Raw genomic sequence first — 19,013 nt, 5'->3', positions numbered from 1 at the left:
AGTTCTGTGATTCTGGGTCAAAAGTGGACTTATTATTTTGAAACAATAGATTCACAAGAAGTTGTAAAAACAGAGTCCCATGTACCCTTAACCTAGCTTTCCCAAATGGTAACATTTGATGTAACTGTAGTACAGTATCAAAACCAGGACTTGACACGGGTCTATCACTGGGGTTTTTTGTTTTATTTTCTTTCTTTCCTTTCTTTCCTTTCTTTTCTTTCTTTCTTTCTTTCTTTCTTTCTTTCTTTCTTTCTTTCCTTCCTTCTTTCTTTCTTTCCTTCTCTCCTTCCTTCCTTCCTTCCTTCCTTCCTTCCTTCCTTCCTTCCTTCTCCCTCCTGGCCTGGCATATCACTGTTAATCAGACTATAGACCTTATTTAGTTTTCACCACTTTTAAAAATTTTGCATTCATTTGTGCATGTGTTTGGTTTAGTGTGGTTTTTATTTTTTTAATTTTTTTAAGATTTTATTTGCGGGGCACCTGGGTGGCACAGCAGTTAAGCTTCTGCCTTCGGCTCAGGGCGTGATCCCGGCGTTGTGGGATCGAGCCCCACATCAGGATCCTCTGCTATGAGCCTGCTTCTTCCTCTCCCACTCCCCCTGCTTGTGTTCCCTCTCTCGCTGGCTGTCTCTATCTCTGTCAAATAAATAAATAAAAGCTTTTAAAAAAAAAAAGATTTTATTTGCTTATTTGAAAGAGAACGAGGGAAGGAGCACAGAAGGAGAACTAGACTCCCTGCTGAGCAGAGAGATAGATACGGGGCTCGATCCCAGAACCCCAAGATCATGTCCTGAGCCAACCAACTGCAAATGCTTAACCAACTGAGCCACCCCAGGCACCCTGGTTTAGTGCAGTTTTAACAGTGTATCAATTCATGTAACCACCACCACAATCAAGATACAGAACAATTCCATCACACATAAGAACTCCCTCCTGCTACCTCTTTGTTGTATTTGCCCCCACTCTCTACCCAACCCCCAGTCTCTGCCCCTGGCAGCCACTTATCTGCTCTTCATGTGTATAGTTTTGAGAATGTTACATAAAGGGAATCATACAGTATGTAACCTTTTTGTTTTGTTTTTGTTTTTTGTTTCTTTGTTTAAAATTTTTTTTTAAAATTCCAGTTAATTAACATATGGTGTTAGTTTCAGGTGTTCAAGATAGAGATTCCAGTATGTAAGCTTCTGAGGTTTATTTTTTTCTCTAAGTAAAATGTCTTTGAGGATTAGGACAGCCCAGGTTATTAAAGGTATCAGTAGTTCATTTCCTTTCATGGCTGAATAGTATTATCATGTGGATATGTCAGTTTTCAGACATCTACCCACTGAAGGGCATTTTGGTTGGTTTCCAGTATTTTACTATAATAAATAAAGCTGCTATAAACATTCATATACAGGTTTTTATGTGCATAAGTTTTCATTTTTCTGAGATAAATGTCCCAAGAGTGAGACTGCTGGTTAATATGGTAAGTGTATGTTTAGTTTATAAGAAACTACCCAACCGATGAAGAGAGTGGCTGTACCATTTTACATTCCCACTGGCAATGTAGGAGAGATCCAGCTTCTCCTCATCTTGTCCAGCATTTGCCGTTATCACTATTTTTTATTTTTTTTTAAACATTTGGATGATGTAAAACAACCAGCAGGTCGTGAGGCCTCCAGTACGGGCACTTTTAATGACTTGTGAAAATACCATCCGACAATGATTAGTTACAGAAAAGACTTAGCACTAATTCTTAGCAATCTGAAGCCATTCATCCCAATGATCACTCTGTTTTCTCCTTTTGGACACAAGCTACCTTGGAATCTCAGACAGCCTGTGGCACATAAATAAAACTTACTTGCCTTAATGAGGGTTTCAATTGTACTTTTAATTATAACGGTGCCAATTCTGGATCTATATTTTCGCCTTCTTTGCTAGGAAGGAAGGCCTTCCCAAAAGAAATCTTTGTATTTTGAATTGCTATTTGTGTCACAGTATTTCTTCTGCACTACCACTTGTATTCTGAAGAGAGAGTCTTTAATGCTCAAGGTTTTTTAACATTTTTAATTTCATATTCTCCTAGCTATACTTGCTGTAGTACATAAGCTATACTTATAACAGGGATAGTATATAGCTAAACTTGCTTATAGAGGCTTAGCATACCATGTCAAAATATATCAAATTAACTTTTTATAGATATATTTTCTTCAAACAGAAAAATGTCAGTGGGTAGATGGCCCTACTTTTATAGACCACCTGATAAGTATGATCCTGGCTTAATTTGATGAATTCTATTTGGGAGGTAGGGAACAAAGAAGCTTAAACTGTAGAGTTGAAGGATTAAATCCTTTCCTCAATTTAAAATTACACACAAATTTCAATAACGTAACAAAAAACAGACATTAAAAGACAGGAATCATATTTGTTTCATAAAGTACATAATAAAATGTTGGCAAACAACTTATATTAGCATGTGAAAATAAGAATTCTGTGAGCCAGCCCAAGCACATTATTTCTATTAAATCCATTACCTCTATTAGTAAACCTCTCATTAGGTGCTTCCACCCAGACCATCTGTCTTTGTAGCGAGGCTTGGAAATAAGATACTTTTAAAGATTGTTACTGTGATAACATTTATAGATACACAACAACAGCAAGGAAGGTCATTCTCTATCATTTCCGAAGCTTACCTCTCTGTAGCACTTTTCTACAATTTCGTAACTGGCGTTACCCCACACAGTTATGTGTTCTCGCCTGTACTGCTTCACCAACTCTGAAACCTATGCGTAAAAATGCAAAAGTTTATGCCTGTGCCTATTGGTAAATCCACCTACGTTACTTCACTTCAAAAACAGATTACAACTGACCTTCTGCCAGTGAATAAAATGAACTTCAGGAAGAAACAACATCTGAATTCACATTATTTTATAAAATATAAGCAATTACTTACATTTTACCATTCTATGATTTATCTAATGGAATGTAACTGTTTAGTCATTTGATATAAACGAATTACAAAGGAAGCAAGTAAATTTGAAGAAGTTAATTATATCGATGCCAGAACAATTGGCTCACAGGAGCTCGCTTTTATCCACGACTGGGACAGGACAGCTTACTCTGAAAATAGGTCTTCCGGCAGTTAAATGATTTCTTCTAGCAGGACATTACTTAAAACAATACTGATCCCTGGAGTATCACATTTCCTTGAACCTTATCAGTCTATGAAGTCACCTACTCTATCTAGCCTTATTTTAATGTGAAATCCGATGCAACACACCCAGAAGAGGCAACGCCTCACGTACCTTCTTTATCAGCACATTGTTGTTGACTTTGATATCGATGTTAATGGGAGTGTTAGGGAAGGCCTCAAAAACTTCCTTCAGTAATGGAATTCGGTTATCTTTTCCTTCACATTGGCAAGCTGAGAAAGCAAGATTTTTAAAGGTATTTTTAAAAGATAACTTTCACTTTTTCGATGATTAAGGAAAAAAATAAAAGTATTGTTTTCACAATAGTATGTTTTTATATAGGACATTTACAAAATGATGAAAAGAAGAAGAAAAAGAAAGTCATCTAAAATCCAACAATTTAGATATAACCATTGCGACCATTTAGTATACGTTCTTTACTTTTTTCCTATGCATAATTTAATAGACTTATAGTGTACCTACAGATCTTAACCTGACCTTTTTACGTACGTACAAAATAAATATTGCATGTTAATACATTTATAATTTAGAGGCGCCTGAGTGGTGCAGTCGTTAAGCGTCTGCCTTCGGCTCAGGGCGTGATCCTGGCCTTACGGGATCGAGCCTCGCATCAGGCTCCTCCATTGAGAGCCTGCTTCTTCCTCTCCCACTCCCCCTGCTTGTGTTCCCTCTCTCGCTGGCTGTCTCTCTCTCTGTCAAAGTAATAAATAAAATCTTTTAAAAATATATATTTATAATTTAGAATTATGACTTTAAAAGTTTTATGAAAAACTATAGATTCATTTGGAGTTGTAAGAAAAATAGAGATTAGTGCGCCTTTTACCCAGATCCCCTGAAGATAACCTGTTGTAAAACCATAGTACAATATTATAACCATGACACTGACATTATTATAACCCACCAATCTTATTCTATAATTATTATTTTAAATGGTTTTAAAATGCTCCATTAATTAGCTATGCAACAATTTAATTATTTAAATTAAGCATTCCCCCAGAAAGGTAACAGAGTTTGCCATTCCAAAATATGCCACTTTGGCGTAAGGATGATTTTGAACTGAAGGCAACTGAGTTGAAGCAGATACAAGAAAAGCGCTCTGTCTTTCCCATCTGGCTAGAAAGACTTAAATTTGGACAAAACGTAAATCATCAACCACTTTAGACCCTTATCAGCACCACAGAACTATGCATAACCAACTAATGACTGGCCTTTATCTTCCTATTCACCCATATATTTATCTTCCCATGATTTGCTACCCTAGAAACTCAAAATCCTTTTTATTTGTCTTGTCAATTCTCTGAAAAGGTACTGGATTTTTTAAAGATGCTGTATAAACTCAAGTTCTAGCCAACCTTTGAGTTACTCCTCCCTGAGTTTCTCCCACGATAAAATATATTAATAAACTCATTTTGTTCTTCTCTTGTTAATCTCTCTTTTGTTACAGATCCTTGGTGAGAACCTAGAGGGTATAAGGGGGGAAAAATCCCCTATACTCTACTAGTGGATAGTGAGGTTGTTTGGAAAGTTTTGCTATGATATCACCATTGAAATGTTCAGAGATAGAGAATATGTATGTTCAGGCAAGGGAAATACATGCTAATTCAGGAATGTGTTAAAAGAATTCTATCAATGCAGCTACTCAAAGAAAACTGAGTCACAAAAAAATTAGAATAGGATTTTTAATCATTTTTTACCTTTCCTGAGAGTTATTTTCTTTATTCCTTCCCTAATCTCTTTTGCCTTGAGTCATTTACAGAGTATACTATGCATGCTATGTAAGTATCATAAAATTTCCCCTTCCACCTGAAACTTCAATCCCACTACTACGTGAATAACAAAACAGTAACCGATCCTTTATTTCATCTTCATTGTACAAAGCGTGTCAACAAAGTAAATTAAACCCATGTCAAAAAATTATTTATACTAAAGGCTCATATGAAGAGGCAGCATGCAAATGAGAAAAAAAAAGGAAAAATGTGTTACTGTTTTATCTGTTCCGTATTCCATTCCTATTGCCTTTTTACTACTCCTTGTAATTCAGATGGGGCTCTGGATCATTTTGACAGACTCTCAATCCTTTGGCTCTGTCTCCCTGGCCACCAAGAGAGCACATGGACCTTAAGAGTAACACTGTGAACATGAAGAGAGGTCTCCTGAAGTCCTCAGCTGAGTACATCGTGTACTTTTGATGTTGTCAGAGTCCACCTTCATGTCTTGAAGGTGTGCTTGAGAACAAAGCTAACATAAATGAGACCAGACCAAGAAACCGAGATAGAGACTAATTACTAGTTGAGCAACTGAAATTAGTCACATCTGAAGGCATAGAACCTCTAGGCTTTTTAGTTAAGAGAACCAAATTCTTAAAAAAAAAAAAAAAAATTCTTAAAAAAAATTTCTTTTGAACTATCTTGAGATGGATTTCTAGCACTTATAACTAAGTTTAGACTTATTGTAGACTACCGAATTGAACTAAAAAAATTATGTTAATATATAAGAATTTGGCTTTTTACCTACCTAGCACCCCTCCTTCCCTTGGAAAACTGCATCACCTTTATTCCCGTTGTTCTGTTTGGGCTCTCAGAAACAGGACCCACTCCCCCTTTATTCTCATGGGCAAGCATATGACCTAGGTCTGGTCTATTCTAATAGCCTATTTCTTTGTCCACAGTGAATATCTCAAGGATGGACGCATGACCCATGCTGGGCCAATCAGTGTCTTTCTCTAGAACTTGCCCTTGAAGTTCAAAGGGCAGATTGCTTTTTTAATCTTGGGTCAATGTGCAGGCGGGATATGAATGAGTTGTCAGTGATCATGTTCCCTGCCACAAGGACAAAACAGATCTACACTGAAAGAAGGTAAGACCCAGGAGAAGCAGAACCACGGAATGACTCGCCACTAGCCACATAGGACTATTTAAATTAAAATTAAATAAAACTAAAAATTCAGTCCCTGAGGTGGACTAGCCACATTTTAAGTGTTCAGCAGTCACATGTGGTCATTGGCTATTATAACTGATAGTGCAAATACAGAACATCTCTATCACTACACTCCATTTAAACAGAGCTGTTTTAGTTAAGTAAACATTTTGTTAGCTTGTTAAGTGTGGAAAAATTAATTTGGCAGTCAAAAAAATGGCCATGGGCAATTGTTACACCAACGTAAGATGTTTGCAAGGATCAACTTAGAAAAAAGTCAAACAGATAAAACTAACTTTGGAATGTTATACAGTAAGAATAATATTGCATCTAATAGTGGGAGGAACAAGGAAATTAAAGTTATGTTAATAACTAAGAAAAAAAAAAACGCATGCTAAAGTGATGTGAAGATATTTACATTAGATGCTTCAGCCAGCATAGAAGGTAGAAAATGAGCTGGAGAGAGAAGTCTGTCCCCAGTATTTTTCAGGGCAGAAGATAACCACCAGGGAAATACTACAAAGAGAGAGAGAGGAAAACAAGAGGGATAGGCAAGGAGTATGCTGTAAGATGTGCTGGGTGATGGAATGAATGAAGTAGCCTCTATAAACGTGCTAGAACTTTAAAACTGATTATTCTGGCCAACTCTAGATTATCCAAATTATGTATTTTTCATGAAAAAAGGCTACTTTCAAGTACTCAAGATAGATAATAACAAACCCTTTGGTTAACACATTTTTATTTTTTTTACATTTTTATATTTTCTTTATATTTATTTTTTAATGTAGCCTGTGACACATCAAAGCACCTTAAAAAAATTACTTCTTCAGTAAAATTGTGAATCACAAAGAAAGCAAGAGGCCTAAAATCTGTATTCCTCTGAGAGTTGGTAGTCTGTCTCTCTCTCGCTCTCTCTCTCCAGTATTTAAAGAAAAGTAAGCAACAGTTCTGAGCAGGGGAATAGGACCAAAAAAAAAAAAAAAAAAAAAAGAACAACTATCTGCCTAATCTGAGTCGAGCTTTTACAGGACCATATATTAGCCTATTTCAAATGCAGTAAACTTCATATCTGAGGCAGAGTCTTAATTGTGATAAACTGAATGCGATATGAACAAAAATTAATTACTTTTATAGGTGTCTAAAACTTGAGAGTACATGGCATTGCTACTAGTAAGGCATTTGAAGAGACTCTTTAGGGGCACCTGGCTGGCTCAGTCAGTAGAGCATATGACTCTTGATCTCAGGGTTGTGGGTTCAAGCCCCATGTTGGGCAAGGAACCTAGTTAATTAAAAAAAAAGAGAGAGAGAGGGAGAGAGAAACTCTTCAGATGGAGAGGCAGCATAGTGCAGCTGAACACTGGCCTGGTTAGAAGGAGACCTAGTTTCTAGTCCTAGCTCTGTCATTTATTTGTTGTATGACCTTAATCAAGTTAATTTACATCTTTAGGCCTTATTTTCCATATCTAAAACAGGAGGAGATAGAATTATATGGTCTCAAAGGTCACTGCATATTCAAAAGTTTTATGACTTTATGACAAAGGTATATAAATAAAAACTTAAAAAAAAAGGAAGGAAGGTATAAAACCTGAAAACAAAAATTAAAACATTTTTTTCCTCAAAGGATCTTTTAATCTTTGTGAGTCTTTGGCTTCGCTCTACAAGGGGAAAAATTAAACAAAACAAAGCGAAAACCCCCCAAAACAAACAAAAAAACCTTGACTTATGAAATGTTTTTAACTTTCACAAATCCATAATTGGCGCAAATATAACAGCTTGGCAAGTATAATCCTGTTAGTCACAAGAATGCAAAAAAATGTTTCTGCAAACCAACACAGCTTAATGATACTTACCTGGAAAGTAAAATCAGACAATTTTCAGATCTAAACATCCTTTAGAAATAACTAATTTAAACAATTTTCTGATTCTTATTTGGCTTTCTTAAATTTCCCAATCAAGGAGAAATGATACTGACCAATTTTAAATCTAGTTCACAGAGCAGTTAGAGTTCTTTAGATCCTTGACGTTTGACCAAGGTTTTAACGATATGCAAACCATGCCACACTGAGGACCAGAACATGTAGCATCTTGTAGTTTTCCCAAGTTACATCTGAATCACTCAGAACATGAGGCTGAATCGTGATAGTGTGGGACCCTGTACCTGCTCAGGGACCTGTATCTCCAGCTGGTGTATTTTCCATTCTGACATGTTCCATTCTAACAAATCCAACAAGCTGGGCCGAGGAACATGTTCCTTTGTGAGAAATACTCGCTCAAGAGAGAGAAAACTGCTATGCTGATGATTACAAAGGGACAATGACCAGGAAATGGGTGTTGTATCTGAGTAATAGGATTCTCTCTAATAATTTAAGATAGGGAGCAGTGAAATGACATAAAATCAAATGTTACAGAATCAGTAAGGATCCGAAAGGGGGTCTTTCCAATGTCTTGTCTTTTCTTTACTTTTCTTTTCTTTTCTTTTCTTTTCTTCTTATATACTTGTGATGGATTATTACTACAAGTTATAGTAATCCTCTAGAATTTGAAGCTTCAGAATTGCAAAGTAGCCCTAATAATATCTGGGTTTCTTGTAATTAGTATTCAGGCTTAAATTAACTGTACATAAATTTAAATAGAACGAGTCAGTTAAATCTCCAGCCTTCATCTCAGGGTCACGATTTCAGATTTGTAGGTCTGAGAGAGTAAGTATTGAGGGCAGTACTTTTAGCTGGAACTTACTATCAGAAGAAAACACACATGTATATCTAATTCTCAGTGTAAATGAATACACTTTAATGTAAATATGTAAGCTGCAAATGGGAAATATTACCTCTTTGAAATGTGACATCCAGTTTGCCAAGGTAAGGTGGGAGCTCCTTTAAAAGATACGATTGAAAAAAGTTAGCTCTCAAAAATTTAGAAGTATTTTAGTGTCTTACAGTGAGACAAAGATTTGCTTCTTCAAAAAATAAAAGAATAAAACCATTACCTACGTTTACGTAGGGCACGCTTTAGCCGAACATCCTGAACAGCAAATTAACCATATAACTTCTTACTTTCACAAGTTACAAGCAAAGAAATCTGTACTATTTAATGTGGACCTTTTCTCAATAATAAATATATAAATATCTCGGTAGACACGTGTCAAGAATAGACAATTTTAAGAAATGACTAACATACAGAAAAATCTTTAAACTCACAAATAAATGCTAATTAAAATTAAAATTTAGGAAATTTTTGGTATAGTTATAATACCCAATAATGGTAAGGGTACAGCAAAATGGGAATTCCTCTAACACCACATTTTAGAACTTTTAAAGAAATTTTTACTTTATTTTTAAGTAATCTCAGACCAACGTGGGGCTTGAACTCATAACCCGAAGATCAAGAGTTGCATGCTCTACCAGCTGAGCCAGCCCAGTGCCCCAGATTTTGGAACTCTTCAACACTTCTAGAAAGCAAGCTGGCAATAACAACTTTCAATATATATTAAGACACTAAAATAGTCCTAATCTTTTAGCCAATAATTTCCCTGCTGAGAGTTTATTTAGGGAAATAATTTTAAAAACAGAAATAATTTGTGTTTGCTTTGGCAGCACATATACTACAAATAGAGACAACTTTTATTTTTATATAGATACTTTCAGAAAATATAAATATATTTATATATATGCCTTCCTAAATATCTTTTAAAAACTCTATGTAAGCATATAAATATAGCGAAAGCTTCATCTTTATGCATGAAGATGTTCAGTGCAGTGTTATCTCTAATGGGGAAAACTGAGAACTAATTCCAATGCCCAACGACAGAGGAGGAACAGTTAAAAATAACCCTATATCCACTCAATGGAGAAAGTGCAGTCACTTGAAATGTTTATGAAAAATAAGCATGGAATCTGAAAGGGCTAAATACCACCCAATTCCAAATATACGACATTCTGGAAAAGGTAAAACTATGGAGACGATAAAAAGATCAGTGGTTGCCAGGGACCGGGGGGCAGGAAGGATGAACAGGCAGAACACTGAGGATTCTTAGGGCAGTGAAACTATTATGTATGACACTGGAATAGTTGATACGTCATTATATGTTAAAACCTACATGTCCTCATATGTTAAAACCTACAGAACATACAACATTAAGAATAAACCCTAATGCTAACTATGGATTTTGGGGTGATAATGATGTGTCAGTGTAGGTTCATAGATTGTACCAAATGTACCACTCTGGTGCAGGATGTTGATGGGAAACTACCTGTGTAGGGTCAGAAGCTATGTGGGAACTCTGTACTTTCTGCTCAGTTTTGCTGTGAACCAATTAACCGTTCTAAAAACTAAAGCCTATTTAAAAAACAAAAGAAAAAGCAGGGGTGTGTGGGTGGCTCACTTGGTTGAACATTCAGTTCTTGGTTTTGGCTCAGGTTATGATCCCAGGGTCCTGGGATCAAGACCTACGTCGGGCTCCACAGGGAGTCTGCTTGAGGATTCACTCTCTCCCTCTACCCCTCCCCCTGCTTTCACTCTCTCTCTCTAAAATAAATAAATCTTTTTTTAAAAAAGCATGGAAAAATGTGTATCATGCCATAACGTTAAAGTGTTCAAAAACACAATATATATAATATACAGTAGGATCACAACTAGGCAAAAAACATACAGGGTACACATACAGATTGTATCCCGTTAACAGAAGTTTTCTTTAGGTGGTAAAATAAAGCATTATTTTCCATCCATTTGTCAGTCTTTACTATAATGGCATGTAAACTACTAAAATCAGATTTCCTATACTTGAAGACTAAAACTAATTCATATATTTAATCTGAATCAAATATATTGTAGAATACTTCAAGCAAGTTGAACTCCAATAGTTTTACATTTGCAGACTTTGGTAATTTTGTTAAAATACTTATAAGTCTCCAAAGATATATCCACAGATTTCTGAAGTGAGTATAAATCCTCACTGGAAGTTAGATTGGTTTTTATAATTTCCTTTGGCATTCATTATTTAATCACTATCATTTATTTTTTACTATTTATTAGAGCACTGTCTGGGATTCGTTGCTTTTAAAAATCCTACAGGCCCTAATATCTACTAGATATTAGTTTATCATGCATTTTTACTTACACAGTATTTGAGATCAGAGATGTTTACATTGACCCCAGTTGATCTCTTTAAATTCTCATCATGGGACACTACAACTTGCTCATCTTTTGTGATATGGCAGTCCAATTCCAGCATATCAGTTCCAATTGTAACTGCACTGAAGAAATGCAAAGAAGAATAATAACATTCTGAAAGTTACGTAAACCTAATTTACATTATATGCATCAGATGTAAAAATTAGGAGTTACAAATCAAATAGCAAAACATCTCATAACACTAAAATTTCTCTACACTGTCATCTATTATGATTTATTGATGTCATATTCTAAAGTAAACACAAAATAAGAGAATCATGTTGCCCCTTTCTATAATCAGCTATCCATATTGCTATCAACCTAATATAATGGGAAGAATACTGGAAATGGAAAGAAGTTAAAAAGGTCTGGATGCCACTTCCTGCTTTGCTATGAACTTGCTGTATAACTCTGGGCAAGTAAACGCCTTTCTCTAGGCCTACATCTTCACATCTATAAAATGATAGGATTAAAGAACAAGAAAAGGGTGCCAGCCTTTGTCACTTTAATTCAACATAGGATTAGAAATTCCAGTTAGAGCAATTAAGCAAGAAAAGAAGGGGGTTGGGCACCCAAATTGGAAAGGAAGAAGTAATATTATCTCTGTTCACAGATGACATGATCTTGTATGTAGAAATCTTAAAGAATCTACACACAAATAAAACTGCTAGAACTAATAAACTCACTAAAGTTGCAGAATAAAAAAATCAACACACCGGGGTGCCTAGGTGGCTCAGTTAGTTGGGCGTCTGCCTTTGACTCATGTCATGATCTTGGGGTCCTGGGATTGAGCCCTGTGTTGGGCTCCCTGCTCAGCGGGGAGTCAGCTTCTCCCTCTCTCTCTCTGCTCCTCACCCCACGCCCCCACTTGTGCACGCTCTCTCTCTCAAATAAAATCTTAAAAAAAAAAAAATCAACACACAAAAATCAGTTACATTTCTATACATTAACAATGAATGATGTGTGAAAAGGAAATCATAAAACAATTCGTTTATAATAGCATCAAAAAGAATAAAAAAGTGGGGTGCTTGCATGGCTCAGTCAGTTAAATGTCTGACTCTTGATTTTGGCTCAGGTCATAATCTTAGAGTCGTGAGATCAAGCCCCACATCGGGCTCTGTGTTGGGCATGCAGCCTGCTTAAGATTTTCTCTTTCCAGGGCTCCTGGGTGGCTCAGTTGGTTGAGCCTTCAGCTCACATCATAGTCCCAGAGTCATGGGATCGAGTCCTGCATCAGGCTCCCTGCTCGGTGGGGAGTCTGCTTTGCCCTCTGACCCTCACCCCTCTCATGCTCTCTCTCACTCTCTCTCTCTCAAATAAATAATAAATAAAACTTAAAAAAAAAAAATTCTCTTTCCCTCTCCTTCTGCCTCTTCCCCCCCCAAAAAAACCAAAACCAAAACCAAACCAAAACAAAACAAAACAAAAAACTTAGGAATTAACTTAACCACAGAAGTAAGAGACTTGTACAATGAAAACTATGAAGCACTGGTGAAAGAAATTACAGGATATACATAAATGGAAAGACATCCCATGTTCATGGATTAGAACACTTAATATTATTAAGATACATGAATCTATACATTCAATGTAATTCTTATCAAAATCGCAATAATTCTGCAAAATGTTTTTGTGCAAAAATAGAAAATTCCATCCTAAAATGCCTGAGGGGCACTTGGCTGGCTCAGTTGGAAGAGCATGTGACTCTTGATTTTTGGGTTGCGAGTTTGAGCCCCATGTTGGGTGTAGAGATTACTAAAAAAATAAAAATAAAAATAAACAAAACAAAACAAAACTATAAAATGCATATGAAATCTCAAGGAAACCCAAAGAGTAAAAACAATTTTGAAAAAGAAGAACAGGGGTGTCTGGGTCGCTCAGTTGTTTAAGCGTCTGCCTTCAGCTCAGGTCATGATCCCAGGGTCCTGGGATCGAGTCCCTCATTGGGCTACCTGTTCAGCAGGGAGCCTGCTTCTCCTTCTGCCTGCTGCTCCCCCTGCTTGTGCTCTCTCTCTCTGTTAAATAAATAAATAAAATCTTAAAAAAAAAAAAAAAGAACAAAGTTGGAAGACTCACACTTCCTGATTTCAATACTTACTATAAAGCTACAGTAATCAAAGCAAGATGGTGCTGGCATAATGGTACTGGCACAAAAACAGACACATAGACCAATGGAACAGAACAGAGAACCCAGAAATGGACCCTCAGCTCTTTGGGCAACTAATCTTTGATAAAGCAGGAAAAAAACATCCAGTGGAAAAAAGACAGTCTCTTCAATAAATGGTGCTGGGAAAATTGGACAGCTACATGCAAAAGAATGAAACTTGACCACGCTCTCACACCATACACAAAGATAAACTCCAAATGGATGAAAGACCTCAATGTGAGACAGGAATCCATCAAAACCCTAGAGGAGAGCATAGGCAGCAACCTCTATGACATCAGCCACAGCAACCTTTTTCATGACACATCTCCAAAGGCAAGAGAAACAGATAAAATGAACCTGTGGGACTTCATCAAGATAAAAACCTTCTGCACAGCCAAGGAAACAGTCAAAAAAACTAAGAGGCAACCCACAGAATGGGAGAATATATTTGCAAATGACACTACAGATAAAGGACTGGTATCCAAGATCTACAAAGAACTTCTCAAACTCAATACACGAGAAACAAATAAACAAATCAAAAAATGGGCAGAAGATATGAACAGACACTTTTCCAATGAAGACATACAAATGGCTAACAGACACATGAAAAAATGTTCAAAATCATTAGCCATCAAGGAAATTCAAATCAAAACCACACTGAGATACCACCTTACGCCAGTTAGAATGGCAAAAATAGACAAGGCAAGAAACAACAATTGTTGGAGAGGATGTGGAGAAAGGGGATCCCTCCTACATTGTTGGTGGGAATGCAAGTTGGTACAGCCACTCTGGAAAACAGTGTGGAGGTCCCTTAAAAAGTTAAAAATTGAGCTACCCTATGATCCAGCCATTGCACTACTGGGTATTTACCCCAAAGATACAGACGTAGTGAAAAGAAGGGCCATATGCACCCCAATGTTCATAGCAGCAATGTCCACAATAGCTAAATCGTGGAAGGAGCCGAGATGCCCTTCAACAGATGACTGGATTAAGAAGTTGTGGTCCATATATACAATGGAATATTACTCAGCTATCAGAAAGAATGAGTTCTCAACATTTGCTACAACATGGACAGCACTGGAGGAGATAATGCTAAGTGAAATAAGTCAAGCAGAGAAAGACAACTATCATATGATTTCTCTCATCTATGGAACATAAGAACTAGGAAGATCGGTAGGGGAAGAAAGAGATAAAGAAAGGGGGGCTAATCAGAAGGGGGAATGAAACATGAGAGACTATGGACTATGAGAAACAAACTGAGGACTTCAGAGGGGAGGGGGGTGGGGGAATGGGATAGACCGGTGATGGGTAGTAAGGAGGGCACGTATTGCATGGTGCACTGGGTGTTATACACAACTAATGAATCATCGAGCCTTACATCGGAAACCGGGGATGTACTGTATGGTGACTAACATAATATAATAAAAAATCATTTAAAAAAAAAAAAAAAAAAAAACCTTCTGCACAGCCAAGGAAACAGTCAAAAAAACTAAGAGGCAACCCACAGAATGGGAGAATATATTTGCAAATGACACTACAGATAAAAGACTGGTATCCAAGAACTACAAAGAACTTCTCAAGCTCAATACACAAGAAACAAATAAACAAATCATAAAATGGGCAGAAGATATGAACAGACACATGAAGACATACAAATGGCTAACAGACACATGAAAAAATGTTCAAAATCATTAGCTATCAGGGAAATTCAAATCAAAACCACACTGAGATACCACCTTATGCCAATTAGAATGGCAAAAATTGACAAGGCAAGAAACAACAATTGTTGGAGAGGATGTGGAGAAAGGGGATCTCTCCTACATTGTTGGTGGGAATGCAAGTTGGTACAGCCACTCTGGAAAACAGTGTGGAGGTCTCTTAAAAAGTTAAAAATTGAGCTACCCTATGATCCAGCCATTGCACTACTGGGTATTTACCCCAAAGATACAGACGTAGTGAAGAAAAGGGCTGTATGCACCCCAATGTTCATAGCAGCATTGTCCACAATAGCTAAATCGTGGAAGGAGCTGAGATGCCCTTCAACAGATGACTGGATTAAGAAGATGTGGTCCATATATACAATGGAATATTACTCAGCCATCAAAAAGAACGATTTCTCAACATTTGCTGCAACATGGATGGCACTGGAGGAGATAATGCTAAGTGAAATAAGTCAAGCAGAGAAAGACAATTATCATATGGTTTCTCTCATCTATGGAGCATAAGAACTAGGAAGATCGATAGGAGAAGAAAGAGATAAAGAAAGGGGGGTAATCAAAGGGGGAATGAAGCATGAGAGACTATGGACTCTGAGAAACAAACTGAGGGCTTCAGAGGGGAGGGGGTGGGGGAATGGGATAGGCTGGTGATGGGTAGTAAGAAGGGCATGTATTGCATGGTGCACTGGGTGTTATACGCAACTAATGAATCATCGAACTTTACATCAAAAACCAGGGATGTACTGTATGGTGACTAACATAATATAATAAAAAATATATTCTTATAATAAAAAAAATAAAAATAAGAATTAAAAAAAAAAGATGGTGCTGGCATAAAGACAGACATGTAAATCAATGAAACAGAATAAAGGGTCCAGAAATAAACTCTCTCATATATTGTCAAATGATTTTCAACAATTCAATGGGGGAAAGGCAGTCTTTTCAACAAATGGTGGTGGGAAAACTAGATATCCACATGTAGAAGAATGAAGTTGGATCCTTACCTAACACCATATCAAAAAATAAACTAAAAATTGATAAATACCTAGCCATAACACCTAAAATGAAAAAACTCTTAGAAGACAACACATGGGAAAACTTCACCACATGGATTTGGCAATGATTTCTTGGCTATGACACCAAAAGCACAGGCAACAAAAGAAAAAAAAAGACAAACTGTACTTCATCAAAATTAAAACCTTTGTGCATCAAGGGATGCAATCAACAAAGTAAAAAAGTAGCCCACACAAACCATAAGAGACTCTTAATCATAGGAAACAAACTGAGGGTTGCTGGAGGGGAGTGGGTGGGGGGATTGGGCAACTGGGTGATGGACATTAAGGAGGGCATGTGATGTAATGGACTTTGGGTAATATATAAGACTGATGAATCACTGAACTCTATGTCTGAAGCTAACAGTACATCATATGTTAATTAATTGAATTTAAATTTTTTTTAAGTGAAAAAAAAAAAGGTAGCCTACAGAATGGTAGAAAACACATGCAAATCATCTATGTGATAAAGGATTAATATCCAGTGTATATAAAGAACTCCTAAAACTTAACAACAAAATAACCTGATTCAAAAATAAGGAAAGGATTCAGGGGCGCCTGGGTGGCACGGCGGTTAGGCGTCTGCCTTCGGCTCAGGGCGTGATCCCGGCGTTATGGGATCGAGTCCCACATCAGGCTCCTCTGCTATGAGCCTGCTTCTCCCTCTCCCACTCCCCCTGCTTGTGTTCCCTCTCTCGCTGGCTGTCTCTATCTCTGTCAAATAAATAAATAAATTCTTTAAAAAACAAAAAACAAAAAACAAAAAACAAAAAACAAAAAAAAAACAAAAATAAGGAAAGGATTCGAATAGAAGTTTCTCCAAAGAAGACATTCCAATAAGCACATGGAAAGATCACTAATCATTAAGGAAATCCAGTCAAAACCACAATCACAGGGGCAGTTGGCTGGCTCAGCTGGACGAGTGTGCAACTCTTGATCTTGGGGTTGTAAATTTGAGCCCCACATTGGGTGCTGAGATTATTTAAAACAATCAAACAAACAAACTTTAAAAAAAAAATCACAATAAGACACTGTTTCACACCCATTTGGGTGGCTATTATTAAAAAAAAAAATGAAGAAAAGAGAAAAAGAAAAAAGTATTGGCCAGGATATGGAGATATTGGAACCCTTATATATTGTTGGTGGGAATATAAAATGGCAGTTCCTTGAGAAAATTAAACATAAATTTACCATATGATCCAGCAATTCCACTTCTAGGTACACACAGAAAAGATCTGAAAGAAGGGACTTAAAGAAAAATTTACACAACCAAGTTCATAGAAGCATTATTCATAATAGCCAAAAGCAGAAGCAACTTGTCTATCAACTAATGAATAGATAAACAAAATGTGGTTTATACCTACAAAGAAATATTATTTAGCCTTAAAAAGGAAGGGCATTCTGGAGAGCCTGATTGGTAGAGTATGTGATTCTTGATCTCAGGGTTGTAAGTTCAAGGCCCATGTTGGGTTGAGAGATTACTTAAAAATTTAAAAATCTTAAAAAAAAGGGGAAGGGAATTTTGATATATGCCACAATATGAGTGAGTGAATCTTTAAGACATTATGCTAGGTGAAAAAAGCCAAAAACAAAAATAAAAATATTTAATGATTCCACTTATATAAAAGTACCTAAAATAATCAAATTAATAGAAGTAGAAAGTAGAATGGTGGTCACCGGGGGCTGAGGGGAAGGGGTTTAGGGAAGTATCATTGAATGGGTCCAGAGTTTTGGTATGGAAAGACGAAAAAGTTCTGGAGATAACAACATGAATGTATTTAAATGACACTGAACTATACACTTAAAAACAGTGAAAATGGTAAGTTTTATGTTATATATATTTTACCATGATAAAATAAAAAATTTTTAATTAAAAAAAATTGAAAGGATTAGATCAGACGACCTCTAAGTTTCCCTTTCACATTCAAGATCCTATGACTTTTATAAAGGGAATATCGCAGTGGTTAGGAGTACAAACACTGCCCAAAAAAGGGTAAATATGTGAGGTGATAGATGTGTTAATTACCTTGACGGTGAGAATCCTTTCACGATGTATACACATATCAAATCATCATCTTGTATACTTGAAGTATAATTTGTCAGTTATATCTCAATAAAATTGGGGATAAAGAGCACAGACACTGGCTCTGCCACTTACTTAGGCAAGTTATTTAGCTTCTTTATGCTTCAGTTTCCTTATTTGCAAAACAGTGATGATAATATTAGCTCTCTACACCTCCTCCCCATCTTGTACCTTACACTCCAAACAGCCCCACACTCTTTCAATACTCTCTTTGCCTGAAATGTCTTTTGCAGAAAAACAATATACCATAAAATAACAGATGCAAATTTGAACAGGCACTTCACAGATGAGGATTTCCAAATGGCCAGTAAGTGCATGAATAGATGTTCAACATCAAAATTCAACAGGGAAATGTAAATCAAAACCACAATGAGATACCACTACATATCCACTACAATGGCTAAAATTAAAAGGACTGACAACAAATTAGCAATACAGTGGAGGATTGGAACTCTATATTGCTGGTGTGAGTGTCAGTTGGTACAATCACTTTGAAAGGTATAAATGCAGATCTACCCTATGATCTTGCAATTCCACTTCTGCTAAGTATATATCTGAGAGGGATGAATGCATTTGGCTATTAAAAACCAGATAACAGGTGCACTTGGTGGCTCAGTCAGTTAAGCATCTGCCTTCAGCTCAGGTCATGATCCCAGGGTCCTGGGATCGAGTCCCAGAGTCCCATCCCGCACTGGGCTCCTTGCTCAGTGGGGAGCCTGCTTCTCCCTCTGCCTCTGC

General features: G+C 36.7%; 1 protein-coding gene across 1 annotated transcript in view; it reads right to left on the bottom strand.

The window, feature by feature from the left end:
- GDPD1 (glycerophosphodiester phosphodiesterase domain containing 1) overlaps window positions 1-19,013 on the bottom strand; it is a 52,100-nt gene that overhangs the window by 10,476 nt on the left and 22,611 nt on the right. Inside the window, exons 3-6 of the mRNA XM_026517467.3 lie at window positions 11,224-11,359; window positions 8,935-8,980; window positions 3,285-3,403; window positions 2,673-2,762 (exon numbers count right to left, since the gene is read on the bottom strand). Of these exons, the coding sequence (XP_026373252.1) occupies window positions 2,673-2,762; window positions 3,285-3,403; window positions 8,935-8,980; window positions 11,224-11,359 (391 nt within the window). The remainder of the gene's footprint in view (window positions 1-2,672; window positions 2,763-3,284; window positions 3,404-8,934; window positions 8,981-11,223; window positions 11,360-19,013) is intronic.

The sequence above is a fragment of the Ursus arctos genome, unplaced genomic scaffold (genome assembly GCF_023065955.2).
Source record: "Ursus arctos isolate Adak ecotype North America unplaced genomic scaffold, UrsArc2.0 scaffold_24, whole genome shotgun sequence".
NCBI lineage: Eukaryota > Metazoa > Chordata > Mammalia > Carnivora > Ursidae > Ursus > Ursus arctos.
Note: the sequence above shows the minus strand (reverse complement) of the source record. Positions and strands in the feature narration are given on the sequence as shown.